The 19,205-nt window shown below is 47.8% G+C and overlaps 1 protein-coding gene across 1 annotated transcript; it reads left to right on the forward strand.

The window, feature by feature from the left end:
• Positions 1 to 2,094: 2,094 nt before the first annotated feature.
• Positions 2,095 to 3,764, forward strand: LOC308520299 (mediator of RNA polymerase II transcription subunit 15-like; the record flags this gene model as incomplete). The annotated part of the gene is made up of 2 exons (XM_081092792.1): positions 2,095 to 2,110; positions 2,671 to 3,764. 2 exons carry the CDS (start codon positions 2,095 to 2,097, stop codon positions 3,762 to 3,764), a joined length of 1,110 nt encoding a protein of 369 aa, XP_080948918.1.
• Between the last annotated feature and the right edge of the window lie 15,441 nt (positions 3,765 to 19,205).

Raw genomic sequence — 19,205 nt, forward strand, 5'->3', positions numbered from 1 at the left:
TGTCTTCTCAGGGCTTTATAGCTCATTTCTTTCAGTGCCAAATACTAGTCCATTGTCTGGATATAGCAGTTTGTCTGTTCACTCACCCACTGAACGACATCGCGGTTGCTTCCAGGATGCCTTTGGTTGGCAATTATGATGAAACATCATGTGTAGGTTTTGTGTGGATAGAAGTTTTCTACTCCTTAGGGTAAATACCAAGGTGCATGATTGCTGGTTCCTAGGGTCAAAACGTGTTTAATTTGGTCAGAAACTGTCTTTGAGACTTTAGAAACTGTCTTCCAAAGTGGCTGTGCCATCTTGCATTCCCTCCAGCAATATATCCGAGTTCCTGTTGCTCCATATCCTCGTTAGCATTTGGTGTTGTTGGGGATTTGGATTTTGGCCATTTGTAGTGAGCCCCATTTTTCTTGACCCAAATAATGAGTCTTAGTCATTTTTGTTTCCCACGCAATATTGAGTCCACAATAATTGCTAAATAAATGCTGAATGCATGAAAGAATATGCCTTCTCTCATTGCATTGAGCATCCTAGGTGCTTTTAAAAAATATTTATGCATTTGTCTTGTCTTCAGAAGTAGATTGGGTACTATGGAGGGCAGGGATGAGCCATTATTCTTATTTGTATAATCTTCATTGTCTTGTTCATAGAGGCTTAAACAAGAGTGTTTGACTTGAGAATTTGTGTGCTCTAGATTGTGGGCATGCTGGGGGTGGGTCTGTGGACAGAGTCGGGGTCTATTTCCCAGCCTGTTGTTAACGATGACGTTCAGAGACCTTTGCACTTCCTAGGAAGGAGTGGGGTTACGTAAGGCAAGCTGAATGACTACCGGACAAACACCCTCCTTCCCCCCTACTCTATCCATTCTCCACCCAGGTACCTATTCACATTCGTTGTGTCTCAGCTTGTTTGTCACACATCCTTACTCTAGTAGCTTACCCTTCTGATAACTTTTACCACTTCGCATTTCTTTATACAGCCACTCTTTTCCTTCCACTCCCTGAGGTCCCTGACTGCCTTCATTCTTCATTGCATCCCAGAACTCAGCATGATTTCTGACATATAGCTGGCACTGAATGGATAGTGTTTGGATGAAGGAATGACTACCCAGCACATTAACTTTTAACTACATTTTAATTAGTTAATCCCCATTGCTTAGCATTACCACCATCACAACTTGGATTACAACTTTAATCCAAGGTGAAAGATTTGGTATGGGGGAAATGGAGTTGGGCATCCTATATAATAAAAGGGTAATATGCAAATCAACTGAACAGCAGAATGACTGGTTGCTATGATGCGCACTGACCACCAGGGGACAGACACTCAACACAGGAGCTGCTCCCTGGTGGTCAGTGTGTTCCCACACGGCTCATGGCTGGCGAGTGCAGGGGCGGTGGCAAGAGCCTCTCCAGCCTCCGCAGCAGCTCCCCAGGGGCCTTCAGTTGGACATCCCCCCAAGGGGGGGGTCTCCTAGACTGTGAGAGGGTGCAGGCTGGGCTGAGGGACCCCGCCCCCCCTCAGTGCATGAATCCCTTGCACTGGCCTCTGGTTTCTAAATAATGGTGTACTCTACGTTACCATAACCTTAAACCCACTACTAAATTTTCTATTAATGTCACTAAATTTTACCCAACACCAACTCTGGTTTCTTTCTTTAATTTCTTTTACTGGGGTGGCCCTTCTGAGCCTTCCAAGGCCTCAGGTTCATCATTGGCAAACCATCATGCACCTCGATTGGGAGGAAGGATCAGGCATTACAAAGTCAGCTTAGGAAAAAACAAAACAAAACAAGGTCAGCTGAGGACCGCCAGAGGTAACACACCACACGCCTTTAAGAGGACACTTCTCGTCTCCCGTAATATCTGAATGTCTCGGGACCACAGTTTCCAAGGTCCGATTTCACTTTCGATTTAAGCTCTCAGCCACTGACTAATATGCCTTGAACTTGTGGTGAGAATTCTGCCCTTTAACAAATAAATCCCCACTGTCCGCAGCAGAGAGATGCAAAGACTTAATGGCCACGTCAGGCCTCGTTTTCTGCGGTTACACTGGGCGAATAGTTAGCCTCCAGCTGTCGTTTTGACTCAAACGATGCGCAAGGATACCCGTATCCCTTTTAAATGACAAGGCTTGAGCCTGCGCATTAACCACAGGAGGACCGAGGTCTGTCTTTCCTCTACCTGAGACTTGAGGCAGGTCATCAAGAGGGAAGAACCTCCTGTGTAGGGCCGGCTGGTGGGGCAGGGACACCTGGACAATGGAAGGGAGGCCCTGGCCACAGCAGCAGTTCTGCTGGCGACGGTCCTGCGCCCAGGCTGACAGGGATGTCAAGGGTAGTTCCCCAGTGGCCTTGCATCCTTAGCTGTCCCTCCTCAGAGGCGCTGGCCTCTCTGCTCACTGCCTATCCTTCCTTCTGCCCTCTCCCCAGGATCCCTCATCACGAACTCATCGAAAATGAGTCTATTTTTATCATCTGCCTGTATCATCCCTGGTGGCCAGAGCAGTAGCTGCTAAAAATACTGCCAAGACACAGAACCTGGCTGGAGAGCCTAGCTACGATAATCAACGTTGCCTCTGTGTCATTCCTTCTTTGCCAACTCCGTCCACACCTTTGGGAACCCCTGGACCTGCTGGGGCTGGACCCCAACATTAGTATTTGAGAAGCAGGGCATCAAAGAAAGACAAGGGTCAGCCAGAACAGCCTCACCATGCTGTCCTCGCCGTCGCCGGGCCAGCAGGTGCAGACCCCGCAGTCGATGTCCCCTCCCCCACAGCCGTCCCCGCAGCCCAACTCCAACGTCAGCCCCGGCCCTGCCCCATCGCCCAGCAGCTTCCTGCCGAGCCCCTCACCACAGCCCTCCCAGAGTCCAGTGATAGCGCACACTCTGCAGAACTTCAGTGTTCCCTCCCCGGGACCTTTAAACACCCCTGTAAACTCCAGCTCAGTCATGAGCCCAGCGGGCTCCAGTCAGGCCGAGGAGCAGCAGTACCTGGACAAGCTGAAGCAGCTGTCCAAGTACATCGAGCCCCTACGCCGCATGATCAACAAGATCGACAAGAATGAAGACAGAAAAAAGGACCTGAGTATGATGAAGAGCCTTCTGGAGATCCTGACTGACCCCTCCAAGCGGTGCCCTCTGGAAACTCTGCAGAGGTGTGAGATCGCCCTGGAGAACCTCGAGAATGACATGGCGGTGCCCACGCCCCCACCACCCCCGGGACCACCAACCAAGCAGCAGTCCTTGTGCCAGCCGCTCCTGGATGCCGTCCTGGCCAACATCCACTCGCCCGTCTTCAACCATTCCCTGCACCACACATTCATGCCAGCCATGACGGCCATCCATGGCCCACCCATCACGGCACCGGTGGTGTGCACCCGGAAGCGTAAGCTTGAAGAGGATGAGCAGCAGAGCATCCCCAACGTGCTCCAGCGGGAGGTGGCCAGATTAGACCCCAAGTTCCTGGTGAACTTGGACCCGTCTCACTGCAGTGACAACGGCACCGTCCACCTGATATGCAAGCTGAATGACAAGGACCTCCCGAGTGTGCCACCCCTGGAGCTCAGAGTGCCCGCTGACTACCCCGCCCAGAGCCCGCTGTGGATCGACCGGCAGTGGCAGTACGACGCCAGCCCCTTCCTGCAGTTGGTGTACGAATACCTGACCTCGAGCCTGCTGAAGCTCCCCGATAAGCACACAGTTACAGCCCTGCTCAACATCTGGGCGGAGAGCATCCACCAGGCCTGCCTCTCCGCTCCCTAGCCACCACCACGGCTGCATCTCGGGCCGCCAGCCCACCAGGGACCACGGGTCGGCTGGCAGCCTTGTTGGGGCCACAGAGGACACACACCTTGTGTTGGACCCTTCTAGGTGTGGGTTCCCTAGAGAGCCCGGGCTTCGGTTAGCTTTCCTGCTTTTATCTTCTGCCTTGGGGACCTACCAAGCGTTCCCCGAACTTGAACCAGATGGGACAGGTACCAGATGGGACAGGGGCTCTGGAGTCCGTGGTGGTAGGAGTGGCAGACACGCCCCGGGCCTGCGCTCCTCTAGCTGCCGTCCCTTTGGCACCTGCAGAGCCCCGTCCTCCCTGTCTCCAGGGAGAAGCCAGGGCCCCGCTACAGCCCTTGTGTGTGTGCCAGAAAACACGCCCCCTGTTTCTGTAGGAAACCCTGAGGACACACAGAATTCCCTGCTCAGTGTTGGGTTCATACGGGGCCTGCGGTAGGGAGGCTCCTGTATCCAGGGGCACCCGTGTGTCTCGGAAGGAAGTCTGGCCTGTGGATAGTTTCAAGTCACCACTACCAGCTGGACCTCACACCTCACAGCATGTTCCCTTCAAGCCCTGGGGCCTGCTCAGCACTGGGGTCCTGGGGAGCAGAGGATTCTGGGGGAACCCTGTCCCTGGCACCATGTGTTCTAGCTGGGCTCACTTTTGGGCCAGGGTGCCATCCTCTGGACCTGGTATCCTCAGAGCCACTCTGGAGACGGAGGGCTCCCTGATGAAGCATCAGCCAGCCCTCTGGTTCAGAGGTTCCCTCTTTTGTATGTGCACTATTTTACCTTCTGTGGTTCTTATAATAAATTTATTATTCCTGTTTTTTAAAAAAATATTGCCAATTATAGCAATAATAATAGCTGCCATGTCTTGGCCATCTGCTGCGTTCTGGTAGGTTGCTAAAGGCTTTCTGTGCGTTCTGTCGTTGATTCTTCACAACCCTCCTGTTGTCATAGCTATTTCTTGTTTGGGGGAGAGTTGCCCTTGTGCATAGCATCATGTGACTCTCCCTCATGTGGGGGGCTCCAGGCAGTGCCCAACCTCCGGGGTTCCCAGCTTCCCTCTCCCTGCCTCCAGCAGGCAGGTCAGCAGGGGGGCACTCATGTTAGATTATCTGAGTGTGAGCAAGAGACAAGAGGGCAGAGACGGGGCAGTGGGCTGTGTGCTCCTGCCAGCAGCACTGTAGACAGACTGACTGCCCCCTCGTCAGAGCATGGGGGGAGGGGGTGCTCCCGCTGACCCTCCAGCTGTGCACATCTGTGCTCTGTAGATTCTTCCTGCTTGCAATCAAGCACGCTGTCACACCGATGCACTGAGTACTGTTGTTATCCCTATTTTGCAGGAGAGATGATGCAAACTTACATAAACTAAGTAACATAACCAAGGTCACTGCAGGCTGGGACTCAGATACCGGAATCTGATCCTTCCATTGGCCGTCCACGGCCACCCGAAGGGCCTCTGGCCTCTGGTCCATTAGACGTGGTCACAGCACCTGAGAAAGACAACGGAGTGGCCTACTCTTCAGAAAAAACGTGACTAGGTCTTCCCTACATCTGACAAGAGAAGAGCCTTGGTTGTCTTTACCCGGGTTCATCTATTAGGTTCCCCCCCTCTTTCTTTTACTCCTCTTTTCCCCTTTTGATGCACCAAAGGATTGAAAACCCAGGAGTGATTTTAGTTTATTTATTATTTTTAAAAATACATTTTTATTTTATGTATTTATTTAAAATATATTTTTATTGATTTTAGAGAAGAAAGGATAGGGAGAGAGAGAGAGAGAGAGAGAGAGAGAGAGAAATAACAACAATGAGAGAGAATCATGGATTGGCTGCCTCCTGCGTGCACCCCACTGGGGACAGAGCCTGAAACCTGGGCATTTGTCCTGCCCAGGAATTGAACCACGACCTCCTGGTTCATAGGTCGATACTCAACTACTGAGCTACAGTGGTCAGGCTGTTTTTATTGATTTTAGATAGAGAGGAAGGGAGAGGGAGAGAGAGAGAAACATTAATCAGTCGCCTCCAGGCGGTGCCCAACCTCTGGGGTGCTGCTGTTACTCATATTATCCATATTTTATAGGAGGAACTACCCGAATGGGGATCAAACCCACAACCTGGGTGTGTGCCCTGACCAGGTATCAAACTGGAGACCTTTTGGTGCATGGGACGATGCTCAGCCAACTGAGCCACACCAGTCAGGGCAACCCATGAGTGATTTTAAATTAAATACTAATTATTTTCTTCCTTAGAATTTAAGGCTCCAATTAAGAGAACAAAAACACAACTGCATAAAACTTCACACGCGCCCCAAGATAAGCAGCAGCCATAAGACAGTGACGTGCTGGAAACGAATCACATGCATTTATCAGTAAATGGGGTCGTATATGCTAATGGGTTCGGCTTAGGAAGGAGAGGCCTGGTTGTGTCAGGCTGCTTAAAAGCACAACTCATTACCAGAAGCGGTGAAGGACACACTCGCAGTGTCTCATGCCGGCTGCGGGGCCCACAGGAGCCGCTGGACGCGGGGATGAATTGACTTTGGGAATGAGTTCTGTAGAACTATGGCTGTGAAGGGCAGGGACTGATGGAGAGATGTCCAGGAAAAGACGTCCACGGCAGGGGAACCTGAGACCGGCACTTGCCAGGCTGTCTCTGGCATGCTGGTCCTGGAGCCCTTTGAGAAACCGTCCACGCTGTGGACTTTCATCCCAGAAAAATCCATGTGACTTTAGGTGGTTCATAGATGACCCAGAGCTCATTGGCAGCAATTTCCTAAAGCAGAGTCAGCTCTGATCCGGCCAGGGAATAAAGGAAGTTTGTGTTCTGTTGTTTGGCGATCCCTTGGGATGATGAGCACCGACCCTATCATTTTAATGACTTCAACTGTTGTAAATACACAAGTTGATGGCAACTTTTGGGAGGGGGCACATGTTAGAATTCATAAGCCTACCAATGATTTCCTTCCACCATCTCCCCTCCGGAGGCCCCCCCCCCCAAATAATGTGTTTGAGTTTTGTCACTTAGAAATGCCGTCCAGTAACACGGTTGTTAAGGGCTCCATGCCAAATTGCCAGGGGACAGTGAGCAAGGTCCAACTCCGCTCTGCCACCTACCTGCACTCTTTGTTGGCCTCGCTTTCTTTAATCTGGAAAGCAGGGTTAGCAGAGCATTTGTGGCACGGTGTGAGGAGCACATGAGATAAAAAATGAAGAGCTGCCCTAACCGGTTTGGCTCAGTGGATAGAGCGTCGACCTGTGGACTGAAGGGTCCCAGGTTTGATTCCGGTCAAGGGCATGTACCTTGGTTGCAGGCACATCCCCAGTAGGGGGTGTGCAGGAGGCAGCTGATCAATGTTTCTCTCTCATCGATATTTCTAATTCTCTATCCCTCTCCCTTCCTCTCTGTAAAAAAATCAATAAAATATATTAAAAAAATGAAGAGCTGTACACATAGTGTCTGCCATGAATAAGGATTCAGATAATATTATCTGTCAATTCTGCCCTCATGACTACGTTTCTTAATATTTTGGAATTGTATCAGATGAATCTCTAGCATATTCTCCTTATTTAAAAAATTTTTGCCCTGCCGGTTTGGCTCAGTGGTTAGAGGGGTCAGCCTGTGGACTGAAGGGTCCTGGGTTTGATTCTGGTCAGGGGCACATGCCTGGGTTGTGGGCTCGATCCCCAGTAGGGGGTATGCAGGAGGCAGCTGATCAATGATTCTCTCTCATCATTGATGTTTCTGTCTCGCTCTCCCTCTCCCTTCCTCTCTGAAATCAATAAAAATATTTTAAAAAATAAAAAATTGTTAATTATTGATTTTAGAGAGAAAGGGTTGGAGTGGGGGGTGAGGGAGAGAGAGAAACATGTTGTTCCACCTGACATTTATGCACTCCTTGGTTGATTCTTGTGTAAGCGATCTAATCACCTGAAAGCTAATTGAGAAGTTCAAGATCATGGGTTATCAAGTGGCAAAACTGTAGTTAGAAGCATGTGGTTGGAGTGTTCTTGGCTGCTTGAGGAAATGGGTTTTACAGGGATTCCACAAATGTTCAATAAATTTTATGGAACAGAATAATTATTGCAACAGTAACCTCAATATCCTGTATTCGTACAGGTTGGTCTTTTCACTGCTAAGGAAGCTTTTATTACATTACTATTAAACAAACAGGTTCAGTGGATCCCGTTTATAAAAGCAAGCTTGCTGGGGTCCAACCCCAGCGGGTCCAGGGGTCCCCAAAGGTGTGGACGGAGTCGGCGAAGAAGGAATGACACGGAGACAGCGTTCAGTTGATCAGCAGCCTAGCCAGGATCTCCAGCAAAGTTCTGGTCTGGATCTCCAGCGAAGTTCTGTTTAGGATCTCCAGCCAGGTTCTGTCCAGGTTCTCCAGCCAGGTTCAGTCACCAGGTTCTAGTCAGGTTCTCTTGCCAATTTCTGTAGTCAGGTTCAGTCCAGGATCTTTTGCCAGGTTCTCTCCAGCGAAGTTCTTCTGTCTCTAGAGAACGTTCTGTGTAGGTTCTGTGCCTAGGTTCTGTCTCTCTGTCTCTTGCTGTCTTGTTACATCTGTATTTATACCAGTTGATTCAATCCTATCAATCTCTATTACAAAGGTTAGGGCGTTTCTTATCTCCATTCCAGGAAGTAAAGATTATGTAGCTTAAGCATGATTGTTCATAGTTAAAGTGATTAATTACCCGCCTGGCACTTAGTTAAGAGGTTTTATTCCCTCCCTAACTTCGGGGGGAAATCCCTACCTGGGGAAACAACCTTTCTCAGAGACCTTGGTTAAAACACATAGTGCCAAGAAGGTGAGCAAACATATTAAGAACAGTATGCCATATATGCCAGGTCCCTTGAAACAGCAAGCATGGACTGGCTCCCGGCACAAGCTGAGAAATTTTCTAAAATTATAACGTGCGCTTGTCCTCTACTTGGTCTCATGGTCCTTGAGAATTAAAAGGAGCCTCAGGAATATTCCTCAATACCTAGTTTGAGAAACTTATTCATATTCACATAAGACTTATGGAAAATACCATATTTCCCACATTTGGGAGATTCTCCCCATCTTTTTTTTTTAAAAATATATTTTATTGATTTTTTACAGAGAAGAAGGGAAAGAGATAGTTAGAAACATCGATGAGAGAGAAACATCGATCACCTGCCTCCTGCACATCTCCTACTGGGGATGTGCCCGCAACCCAGGTACATGCCCTTGACCGGAATCGAACCTGGGACCTTTCAGTCCGCAGGCCGACGCTCTATCCACTGAGCCAAACTGGTTTCGGCTCTCCCCATCTTTTTAATTCCAAAGACAAAACTTATTTATATTTTAACCTAAGCAGGCTTCCTAAGCTCAGATTATGTGTAGCTATGGATGTATGTCCATGTATATGTATCCATGTGTATAATTACCTGTGTATGTTTGTATCTTTGTGTACTTATATCCATCCATGTGTGTATGTATCCATCTATGTCTATATGTATGTATCTCTGCATGTGTGTTTCTGCATCTGAATTCTTTCCCCACCATGTTAAGACTGAGAAAGGACACTAAGAAATAAAGACACAAGAAGTCCATTCATTACCAGGATGCTTAAGAGTTCAAACTTGAAATCTAAGGAAGAAAAAACTTGCCCCTGTGGCAAGGCCTCTCTTGGTGGAAAAGTAATGAGAATGAACAAGAGTCCTTTTCTGAGATATCAGCCCCTACCTTGACCAGAGACCCTATATATCCTATGAGATAACACCTGGAATTTGTTTCTTGTAAGGGCTGGGATACTTTCAGATTTTCCTTTGAACTGTGGGGCTACAAAAGGCCCATGCATGCCAGGGAAAGGGATGCTTGTAGAGCAAGCATGTCAAACTCAAAGGCTAACATGGGCCAAATAAATGCGGCATGCGGCCCACGGGCTGCGAGTTTGACATACTTGTATAGAGAGAACAGGAAGGCTCAGAGGATGAGGTGTCAGTGGTTTCTCCAGCCCCAGGGCCTGAAACCAGTCTGGTGCAGAGGTGGTGCTGAAGGTGGACCTCACGTGAGGCAGGTTGTTTGAGGCCAGAAGTGACCTTTGAGGGGAGTTGCCAGGAGTTGCTCCCTTAGGTGGTGGCTCGGGTGGGCCTTAGGCCTATTCTGTTATGAACTTTCAATATCCCATCATCTGAGAATAATACTATCAATACCATAAAGGGTGGTGATAGATATTCTGATGGGATCTGACACATAACTGATGCTTACTGAGCAGGTAATATTGTTATTACTGATACCTGGTCAACTAAAACTCTTAGGATAGCACATGGTGGGTTTGTGGAGAGCTGCTTTTTTTTTATTGACTAAAGTTTTACATGTCTCCTTTTTCCCCAATTGACCCTCCTCCCCCACAGCCATTCCCACCCCGGGCAAGCCCCCACCGCCCCAGTGTCTGTGTCCATTGGTTATGCTAATATGCATGCATACAAGAGAGCTACTTTTACTAAAGTAATTAGAGATATTAACTACTCTAGTGTACTTTTATTTCATAGGCAGCATACAAGCAAAGCCAACAAAAATTATCTTAGATCGCTGTGAACTCTAGAATAGTGGGGTTGGAATGGATATTTTATTCTGTTTTTTATTCCACTGGAGTCACCATTCTATAAGTCTGTTCCTCACCTCAAGGCACCTAGTGTTCTTGCGTTTATCTTTGTTCACGGCTGGGATGTCAGGCATCCTGCCTGGAGCGGGTATGGAGGCCTAAATCCAGAGTCTGCTTACCCATAAGGCCCAGAAAGATGGATGACTTCAGTCACCTGAAAGTGTTATTGGAAAACAGGTGCACTAACCTATCCAGAGAGTGGGAGGGAGGGAGAGGGCTGCATGCCCTGCAGAGGGAGGGAGGACACAGCTTCACGGGGGTGTGATGGATGGGTTAGCACCTGTAAACAAAGATCGGAGCCCCAGGCTCTTCTGGCGGTTGGGAACCCCACCCAGATGTACAACAACTCACTCCATCGCTGTTCAACTGAAGTCCGTGCCATTTGTACATTTGTCGGGATTTTATGAGACATTTTACAGCCGTTCCCTGCCTCTGCTTGGGGAAATAACATCATAGTCTCCAGCCTTCTTTCTTGTTCCATTTTGTGTGATGCTTCCTGCAAAAATAGCTTTTATGTGGCCCGAAGCACTTGGCTCCTGCTGCTTTCTACTAACCAGCACAGGCCGGCCTCCCTGAGCAGGAGGCCTTTGCAGTGGATGTAGAGAAGGAAACGTGCATTTGAAGGCATTTCCAGGCCCTTTGTGCTAAGAAGCAGAATGGGTGGGCCTGAGTGTTCTGGGTGACCAAGAAGATACTCATTCATTGAGGCCACCTTTGTGTTCCGCTGTGTTCCATGGGCAGTTAAGGTGTGGGTTTGGGGGTAATATATATTGAGATTCATGCCTGCCTTTCTGTCTTCCCAACTCTGTCTTGGGCAAGTTAGGGAACCTCCCTGAACTTTTATCCCCCATCTCTAAAATGGGGTGACAATAGCCCTCCTAGGGCTATTCCGAGGGCACTTAAAATATTTAGCAGGCCTGGCACCGGGTTAGGCTTTAATAAATGACATTTATTATAATTCTCAGTCTTTCATCTCTGCCTCCTTTCCTTCTTGTCTCAGCTGATAGTTTGAGTGTTTTCCTTGTCACATATATATTTTTCCCCCTGCATGTATCACTCTCTGGAATGATCTGGTTTATTGATTTATTTGTTGTCTGTTGTGTCTCTCCCACTATGAAGTGAGCTATGTGCAGCAAGCCTATGGGCATCAGCTCACAGTGTGCATGCAGTGAGAGCGCACAGTAGGCTCTCCATATATAGTAGTTATCAACTCACTCTCATCTGTTTCAGCCATTACCCTTCTCTGTGCTCTCCATGATTCCTACAGAAAGAGCCCTTTTATTTTAAGGGTCTAGTTAAGGATGAGAAGGAAAAGGTGATTGTTTCTGTGGATTGGCTGATGGGGAAGGAGGATGAAGACTGGTAGGGCTTTCTTCCCCCTCAGAGACCGGTATGGGCATATTCACTAGGATTCTAGTTTCAAGGCCCATAAAATCGCCTGAGCAAGCTTCAGCAAAAAGCATCACCCACAAGGACCCAGGGATGTGTTTTGGAATCTAAGGGCACAGGTGTCACCGGGTCTCAGGAGTGGGCTGGAACCAGGACCCCTTCTCGGTCATCTGCCTCTGCCGTTTCTCTCTGCAGATCGACTTTGCCCCTCTGAAATCCAGTGTTCCTCAAACTGTCTGTGCTAAAACACAGCAACAATGCTTATACCCAAGTGAAATAAAGGCTACTTTTTAGTATGAGAATCCAGAGTCATAGAATTACTCCGACAAAGTGCTCTAAGGACTCCTAAGAGCTTTTCATTTCTGTACGTACTTCCCCACGGACTGCTAACGCAGCTTGTAAGTAGGTAGGCTGCGGCTCACATGGCAACAGTAGAACACCGCCCCAGCTCTTAGGTTTGCCGTGTCTACCAGAAACCAGACCAATCTGACCTGTGGTCTCCGAGCCTCCAAGTGTGGCTCGGGCTTGGCTTAAGGGGCTTGCACTATGGTCTATGCAGCCATGGCCACTAGGTAGGGGCAAAGAGTGAAAACAGGGCACCCACCCTAGTAGGTGGCCCCACCCCAGACTTACTGAAGCAGAACTTCTGGGGACGGGCCCAGCGTTATGTTTTAACGAGTCTCCAGGTCATTCTGATCCACAGTGGAGTTTGAAGCACCACTAAGATGGACACTTCATAGTAGAATTACCAGGGAGTTCTTTCTTAACCAACAGATGGTAACTTCACTTATTTAAGAAGAAGGAACGCATCAGAGTAATTTTTCAAGGAGGTAGTAATAGTATTCCCACCGTCTGTTAAGAATTTGGGAAGAACGGAATATTGCTAGCAATAAGCTAATTAAATTTTAAAGAAAAAGGAAAGTATGCAGGTTCTTGGCTCATTTGCATTCTGAATTCAAAGGCTCTCTATGAATGTAAAACAAATCAAGTTAATTATGCCATTGTTTTCCCCACAGTAGATTAGGGACCTTACATTCATCAGTGACACTGTACAGTTTAAAGTCTATTAATTTGATCACTTCTGGAGTAGAGGAGAAACTTGTTCTTTTTTGTTTTGCTTGTTAATCCTCACGCAAGGATATTTTTTCCATTGATTTGTAAGAGAGTAGAAGGGAGGTGTAGAGACAGAGAGAGAAACATCGATGTGAGAGAGATGTATTGATTGGTTGCCTCCCACACATGCGCTGGAGCCAGGGATTAAGCAAGGGAGGTACTTGCCCTTGACCACAATTGAACCAGAGACCCTTCAGTCTGTAGCCCAATGCTCCAACCACTGAGCCAAACCAGCCAGGGGGTAAACTTGTTCGTTAGCAGCCTTTCCTGCCTTCACTCATGCAAACAGCATTTATTGACCCTTCGGAGAGAAAAGGTACTTGGTAAAGAAAGGAGGATTGTGGGAGGATTTCAAGGATTTTGTGCAGGCAGTTTAAAGTGTATGGATTTGAAAGGAATGAAGACTCATAAATGAGAAGTTAGAAATGGAGACCGCACATCTAAAAATGTATAGGTCTTTTGGCAAATTTCTTTCCCTGTCACAAACATACACTTAGAGAACATTCACAAAGCTCGTCAGTATTACCAGGGATCAGCTCCTAGAATCCATGACCTCCAGCAGGCATAGAGAGGTTTTATTTCACAGGCGACTTTGATTGATTGATAGGCTGCTTGGGTCCTGTTTCGTTGGGGGTTGGGGGTGGGGCGGGGGGCGGGCGTACATGTCTGTCTTCATTAACCTGGATTCCCATCACAAAATACCGTGGACTGGGTGGCTTAAACAACAGGAATTTATTTCTCACAGTTCTGGAGACTGGAAGTCCAAGATCAAGGTGCCAGCAGGGTTGGTGTCTGGTGAGAGCTCTCTCCTTGGTTTGCAGGAGGCCACCTTCTCGCCGCGTCCTCACTGGCCTTTTCTTGGTGTGTGTAGGTGGAGATAGAGGGAGCAAGCTCTTCAATGCCCCTTTCATAAAGGCACTAACCCCATCACGAGGGCCATGCCACACTCCTGATTTCAGTTAACCCTAATAACCTCCCAAATGCTCTATCTCCAAATGCCGTCCCTGCAGGCGGGTAGGGCTTCAACATACTAGTATAAATTTGGGGGCAGGGGACATAATTCAGTCCATAGCAGAGGCTAGGTGAGAGAAACGCCCGTGGTTAAATGGTGATGTCTGTGACGGGTGCAGAAACGGTGTGTTAGGTAACTGTCATCCCTATCCTGATTCATTAATTTTGTCAGATGAAATAATTTCAGTTATAAGAGAAAGGCAGCTCAAACTGTTTTAAGCAAAAAAGGAATATTATTACTTTATTGTAACTGGATAGCCTGGGCCAAGAGCTTTCGGCCTCTTTTGATCTTGGGCCCAAATGACACAAGACTGGGTTCCTTTCTCAGCACCATGGACCATGATGATGCTGGCGACGGTAAAGCAGTTCACACACTCGGCCCTTCACTTCGCCAGGCACTGTTTTAAGCACTTTACATTTACTAATTCATTGAATCCTCATAATGAGTCTGTGAGGTGGGGTATTATTATTTTCACTTACAGATGAGGAGAGTGAGGCATAGAGAGATTAATCACTTGTTCAGGACTGTGCAAGTAATGGAGCCTATGTGATCTTTGCAGACTCCAACCTCTAAGCCTGGGGTTGGCACACTGAGGCATACCGGCCAAAATTCTGCCCCCACCTACTTTCTAAATATGGTTTTATTGGGACACTATTTCCTTCATTTGTGTATTGTCAATGGACGTTTTCACATTGCAGCAGCAGAGCTGAGTAGTTACAACAGAGACCGGACAGTCTGCAAAGTCTAAATTACTTGCCATCTGGCCTTTTATAGGGAGGGTTGACTGACGTCTGCTCTAAACCAGATCTTTGCCAACACTTGTTAGCGTCAGTCCTTCTAATGTCTCTCATTTTGTGGTTGGATAGTAGTAGTTACATTTCCCTGATTACTAAATAGAGCACATTTTTTATGTTCATTGACTTTTCTGGATATCTTCTTTTGTGAGTCGCCTTAAGTCCATTACCTACTTTCTACTCGGTTTCTATTTTTTGTTTGTTTTTAAATATAGAACCATAGGAACTGTATTTGTCATTGGGGGAACTCTACTCTCTTATCTCCACAACATGTTTTGCCCATGGTTCTTATGACTCCAGTGCTTCCTCCTCTATTGCGTTGGGTGTGCTTACCACCCCCCACCCTGCTCTGATGTGAAACATACAGCTCCCCAGGGCCCTCTCCCCAGCCAACAGAATCTCACTGTCTGTGCCAACTTGTAGTCCTCTGTATAAAGGCCAGAACGCATTGATGACTAATTCTCCATCATATGTAGTGACACGTTGGTCACTGATTGCTCTGGCTCCTCAAAGCCATTATGTCCAAAGTCAGACCCCTTATCTTTTTTTCCTCCCCCTAAGCCCTACTCCTGTCCGTTTAGTCTTCGTCTCTGCTCCTGACATTGCTTATCGTCTTAACTACCCACCTAGGCACCTCCATTAACTTCTCTTTTTTCTCTCATCAAGTCCGTCTCTAACTTACACAGATCTTACCTCTTCAGTGTTTCCTTTATCCCCAGTTCAGGCCCTCATATTCTCTTTCCTGGACCCCTTCAACAGCTTCCTGAGTAGACTGCCTGCTCTCAATCTTGTCCACTTCAAATGTGTCATTTACACAGTTACCAGAGGGATCTTCGAAAATGTAATTCCAACGATGTCAGTTCTCCCGTTAGAAGTCTCCCAGTGGCACTCCAGCGATGTCTGAGCCCTCTAAAAGGCCCTGGGCTCCCTCACCCGCACTCGAGCCTGTCCTCGCCGAGTCTTTGCTTTCAGCGAAATCGAACTGCTGGTAGTTCTCAGGACAGGTGGGGCTTCTCAGCCTTGTGCCTTGGCTCATGTTCGTGCTCACCTGGGTGGACCCTGTCCTCCGTTATGATTGGACTCATTTCATTCTGGAGGGAGATCAGATGCTCTGACTCTATATACCTGTGAGAACCTATGCATACCTCTGCCATTGCATTAACCAGGCTATTTTGAGCTCACCTGTTGGAATGGCATTTCTTATTAGATTGTAGCCCTTAAGGACAGGGCTTGTGCCTTGATTATCTGTGTAGCTTACTGTGTGGCACATGGTCACATGTGAATAACTGTTGGGCATAGAGATCTGCAGGAAGGTAAATATTTAGTAGCATTTAATCTTGTGGGTCAATGATATTGAATGTGGTGGATAACTGCAGTGGGCCGCCTGTGCAAATCTGTGCCAACACAGACGCCAGGGAGTGTTGGCGTGAGGCAGTGCTCCTAAGACCCCTTGCAGAACTGGCTTTGGTACAGAAATGTTGAATTCTCTTTGAGTTGGAATTGACATTTTTTATCAAGACCTTCAGCCTAGGTTTAAGTAGACCCACAAAAAACAACAGCAACAAACAACACAAACCCAACAATGAAATAAGGCTGATCGTAGAGATTTGAAAGACCCGGCGTCAGCCTTGGTCTCGGAGTTACTCTCCATGTAACCTGGGGCAGACTGCATCACCTGTCTGGTGGTGAAAGTGCTGGAATAAGTTGAAATGGCTCCACAAAGAATAATGTTCAACTGTTGCTCATCACCAGGACAGTTATTCCACCCAAAGTGTCATTGTGACTGAGCAATGTAATGAGCAGGTGTAGAAGGAAGTTGTTACAATCTTATGTGGCGTCATGTAACTTTATTATCAACCAAGCCAGCGGGGTGTTCATTTGTAAATGGATCCCGGTCCTGATATAAACTACAATAAGAAATTGACAACCTTTGTTTCCAGCAGGGGAGCAGCCATCATTCAGACAGAAGAGTCACAGAGTCTCTGAGAAAGGAGGGTCTGTTGAGGCCGTGTGCGTGTGTGTGCATGTGTGTGCGTGTGATGTCATGTTAAGAAGAATCCATCTTGTGTTTAATGCTGGAGAACAGGAGGAAGCTATAATCACCGTTCTTGTGGGCGCCTCCCCAATGTCCCTCTTGAGACACCGTTTGAGGCTGATGGAGTTAGTTAACCGTCCCTGTGCCGGTCTGTCCCCGAAATGCATGGTTTTTGTGCATTGGAAAAGTTAGCTTGTGAACTGAGCTTTCTTGTTCCATGATGGACAAATTTCTGAGTTTCTATGACATTTGTCACATCTCCAGTGAATATACCCATCTTCGAGTGTTAGCTGATTTCTTTGATCAAGAAGCATCATAACTATAACTAATTAACCTGTCTGCCTTTTCAAAAAGAACATGAAAAATAAGAGCAATATTCCTCATCTTGTCAGGAAGGAAGTGAAAGGCTGAAGAAAAAAAAAGCCTGCCATTAAATAAATTCACTATGGAATTAGGAAAACATCCCTGGCATCCTTGCCCCGCCTACTTCCTGTTAGAGTCCTGGCACAGGCTGAGAACCATGTGAGGGTGGATTTAGCAGCAAGGCTGTGTGCAGCCTGACCCGCTCCCCCTTTCCCCACTGAGCAATGGGTGGTGTTTAACATGCACTTGTTTGCTGTTCCCTTTGATAAATTCCGGCTGACTATTCAGAAGCCACCTGCACTTAGAGTTGGAAGCCATTGGCTTGAATGAAATATGACCTTCAGTTATGCCACAGTCAGAGAAGCTGAAATAGGAAAGCTAAACTGTGTGTGTGTGTGGGTGTGTGTGAAGTTTCATTTTATTAGAGGGACTTGGGCACATAGAACACAGCCCAGCATCCACCCCTCACACATTCCCCGCCAACCTGGGTGTGTGTGCGGGATCATCCACCCCCCCCTCAGCCGCCCAGAAAGCCTCCCCTTCTATATCGTGGACACCCAGACAAAGTGGAAATGCCAGTCTTCTCGCACCCCTGTCGTGCTGTGTCAGGCCTGGGATCAGCTTCGAGCGATTTCTTGGGGGAACTGGCTTGCTTTCCCCTAAGACTATCCAGGGAAAGGTTCGCCTCCCCTCTTGCTTCCAAGTGGGAGGGTTGAAAATAATAGCTCTTGTCACTCCCCTTAGCCTTGTTATGGGGAATATTTAGTGCTGGAGCGGGATGTGGGGGCAACATCTTGGATGTGATAATGTTGCTCCCTGCATCAGTGAACATGGTATTGATTGTGAGCTGTCAGCCTTTCTGCACGCTTTGCAGGGTCCCAGAAGACTGACTGCTGCTGGGGGTTGTGGCGATGCACCAGGCAGGGACACGTGCTCTATTAACTGCGGCTGCAACCTGAGCTCCGCCGCTGGTTCTTAACACATCTCGGCTCACTGGCGCTCCATTTTTTTTCTTTTTAATTCCTCGACTCCTCTGGGCAGTGCTGTGAGGCCGTATGCCAGGTTCCTTGTAACTCAAACTCCCTGATCATCTTGTAAGCTTCCTGAGGGCAGAGGCTGTGCCTGTCTTCCTCACTCCCTTCCTTATTTGTTCATTCCTTCAACAAATATTGATTGAGCACCTACTGTGTGCCAGACACTTCTCTCTGCTCTGGGGATATGAGAGTGGACGAAATGCTTCAGGCCTCGGGGAACGTAGGGTGGTCAGGAAAGGCTTCTTTGAGGAGGTGACACTGAGCTGAGCTTATTGATACGTCCTCTGCGCCCAGACCATATGCATTTGCTAAGCTATGGGAACCATAATTTCTCAATCAAGCGGCTCATAGCCTGGCTATTGGAGAGCCCTGGTGTGCGAGCCTCACTGAGGCCGTGCATTATTATGTCTCATGTTATGTGTTATTGCCCCTTTACGTCCCCTTCTCTTGGTCTGCAGTCCTGATTTTTTTTTTTTTAATTCTCACCAGAGAACATGCTTTCATTGATTTTGAGAGAGAAAAGGAGATGGATGGATGGAGGGAGGGAGGGAGGGAGGGAGGGAGAAAGAGAGAGAGAGAGAGAGAGAGAGAGAGAGAGAGAAACATTGATGTGAGAGAAAAACATCAATTGGTTGCTTCCTATACACACCCCATCTGGGGATCAAACCTGCAATCTGGGTATGTGCCCTGACCGGGAATGGAACCCCCATCCTTTCGGTGTATGGGATGATGCTCCAACCAACAGCCACACCAGCTAGGGCTGCGTTCCTGTTTTTCCCAGTAAACACAGTAGGTGCTATTTTCCCCTTTTTCATATACAATCTCGGCACCTGGACCGCTCTTTCCCTTTCTCTTCACCTGGATCACGTACTCCTTACTGATCTGTCAGGTTTACCCTAGGAATCGCTCCTCTGGATGAGGGGTGCTTCCTGCTCTCTCCCGGCGCCCGCTGTAGCCATCACAGCACTTACGCCGGTTTACAGAGCTGGGGGAACAACAGCAAGAACACACACTGAATGTTTATTGTTGCCCACGCACCATTCTGAGAGTTCTGTTA

This window comes from Myotis nattereri (genome assembly GCF_964212035.1).
Source record: "Myotis nattereri genome assembly, chromosome: 5".
Lineage (NCBI taxonomy): Eukaryota > Metazoa > Chordata > Mammalia > Chiroptera > Vespertilionidae > Myotis > Myotis nattereri.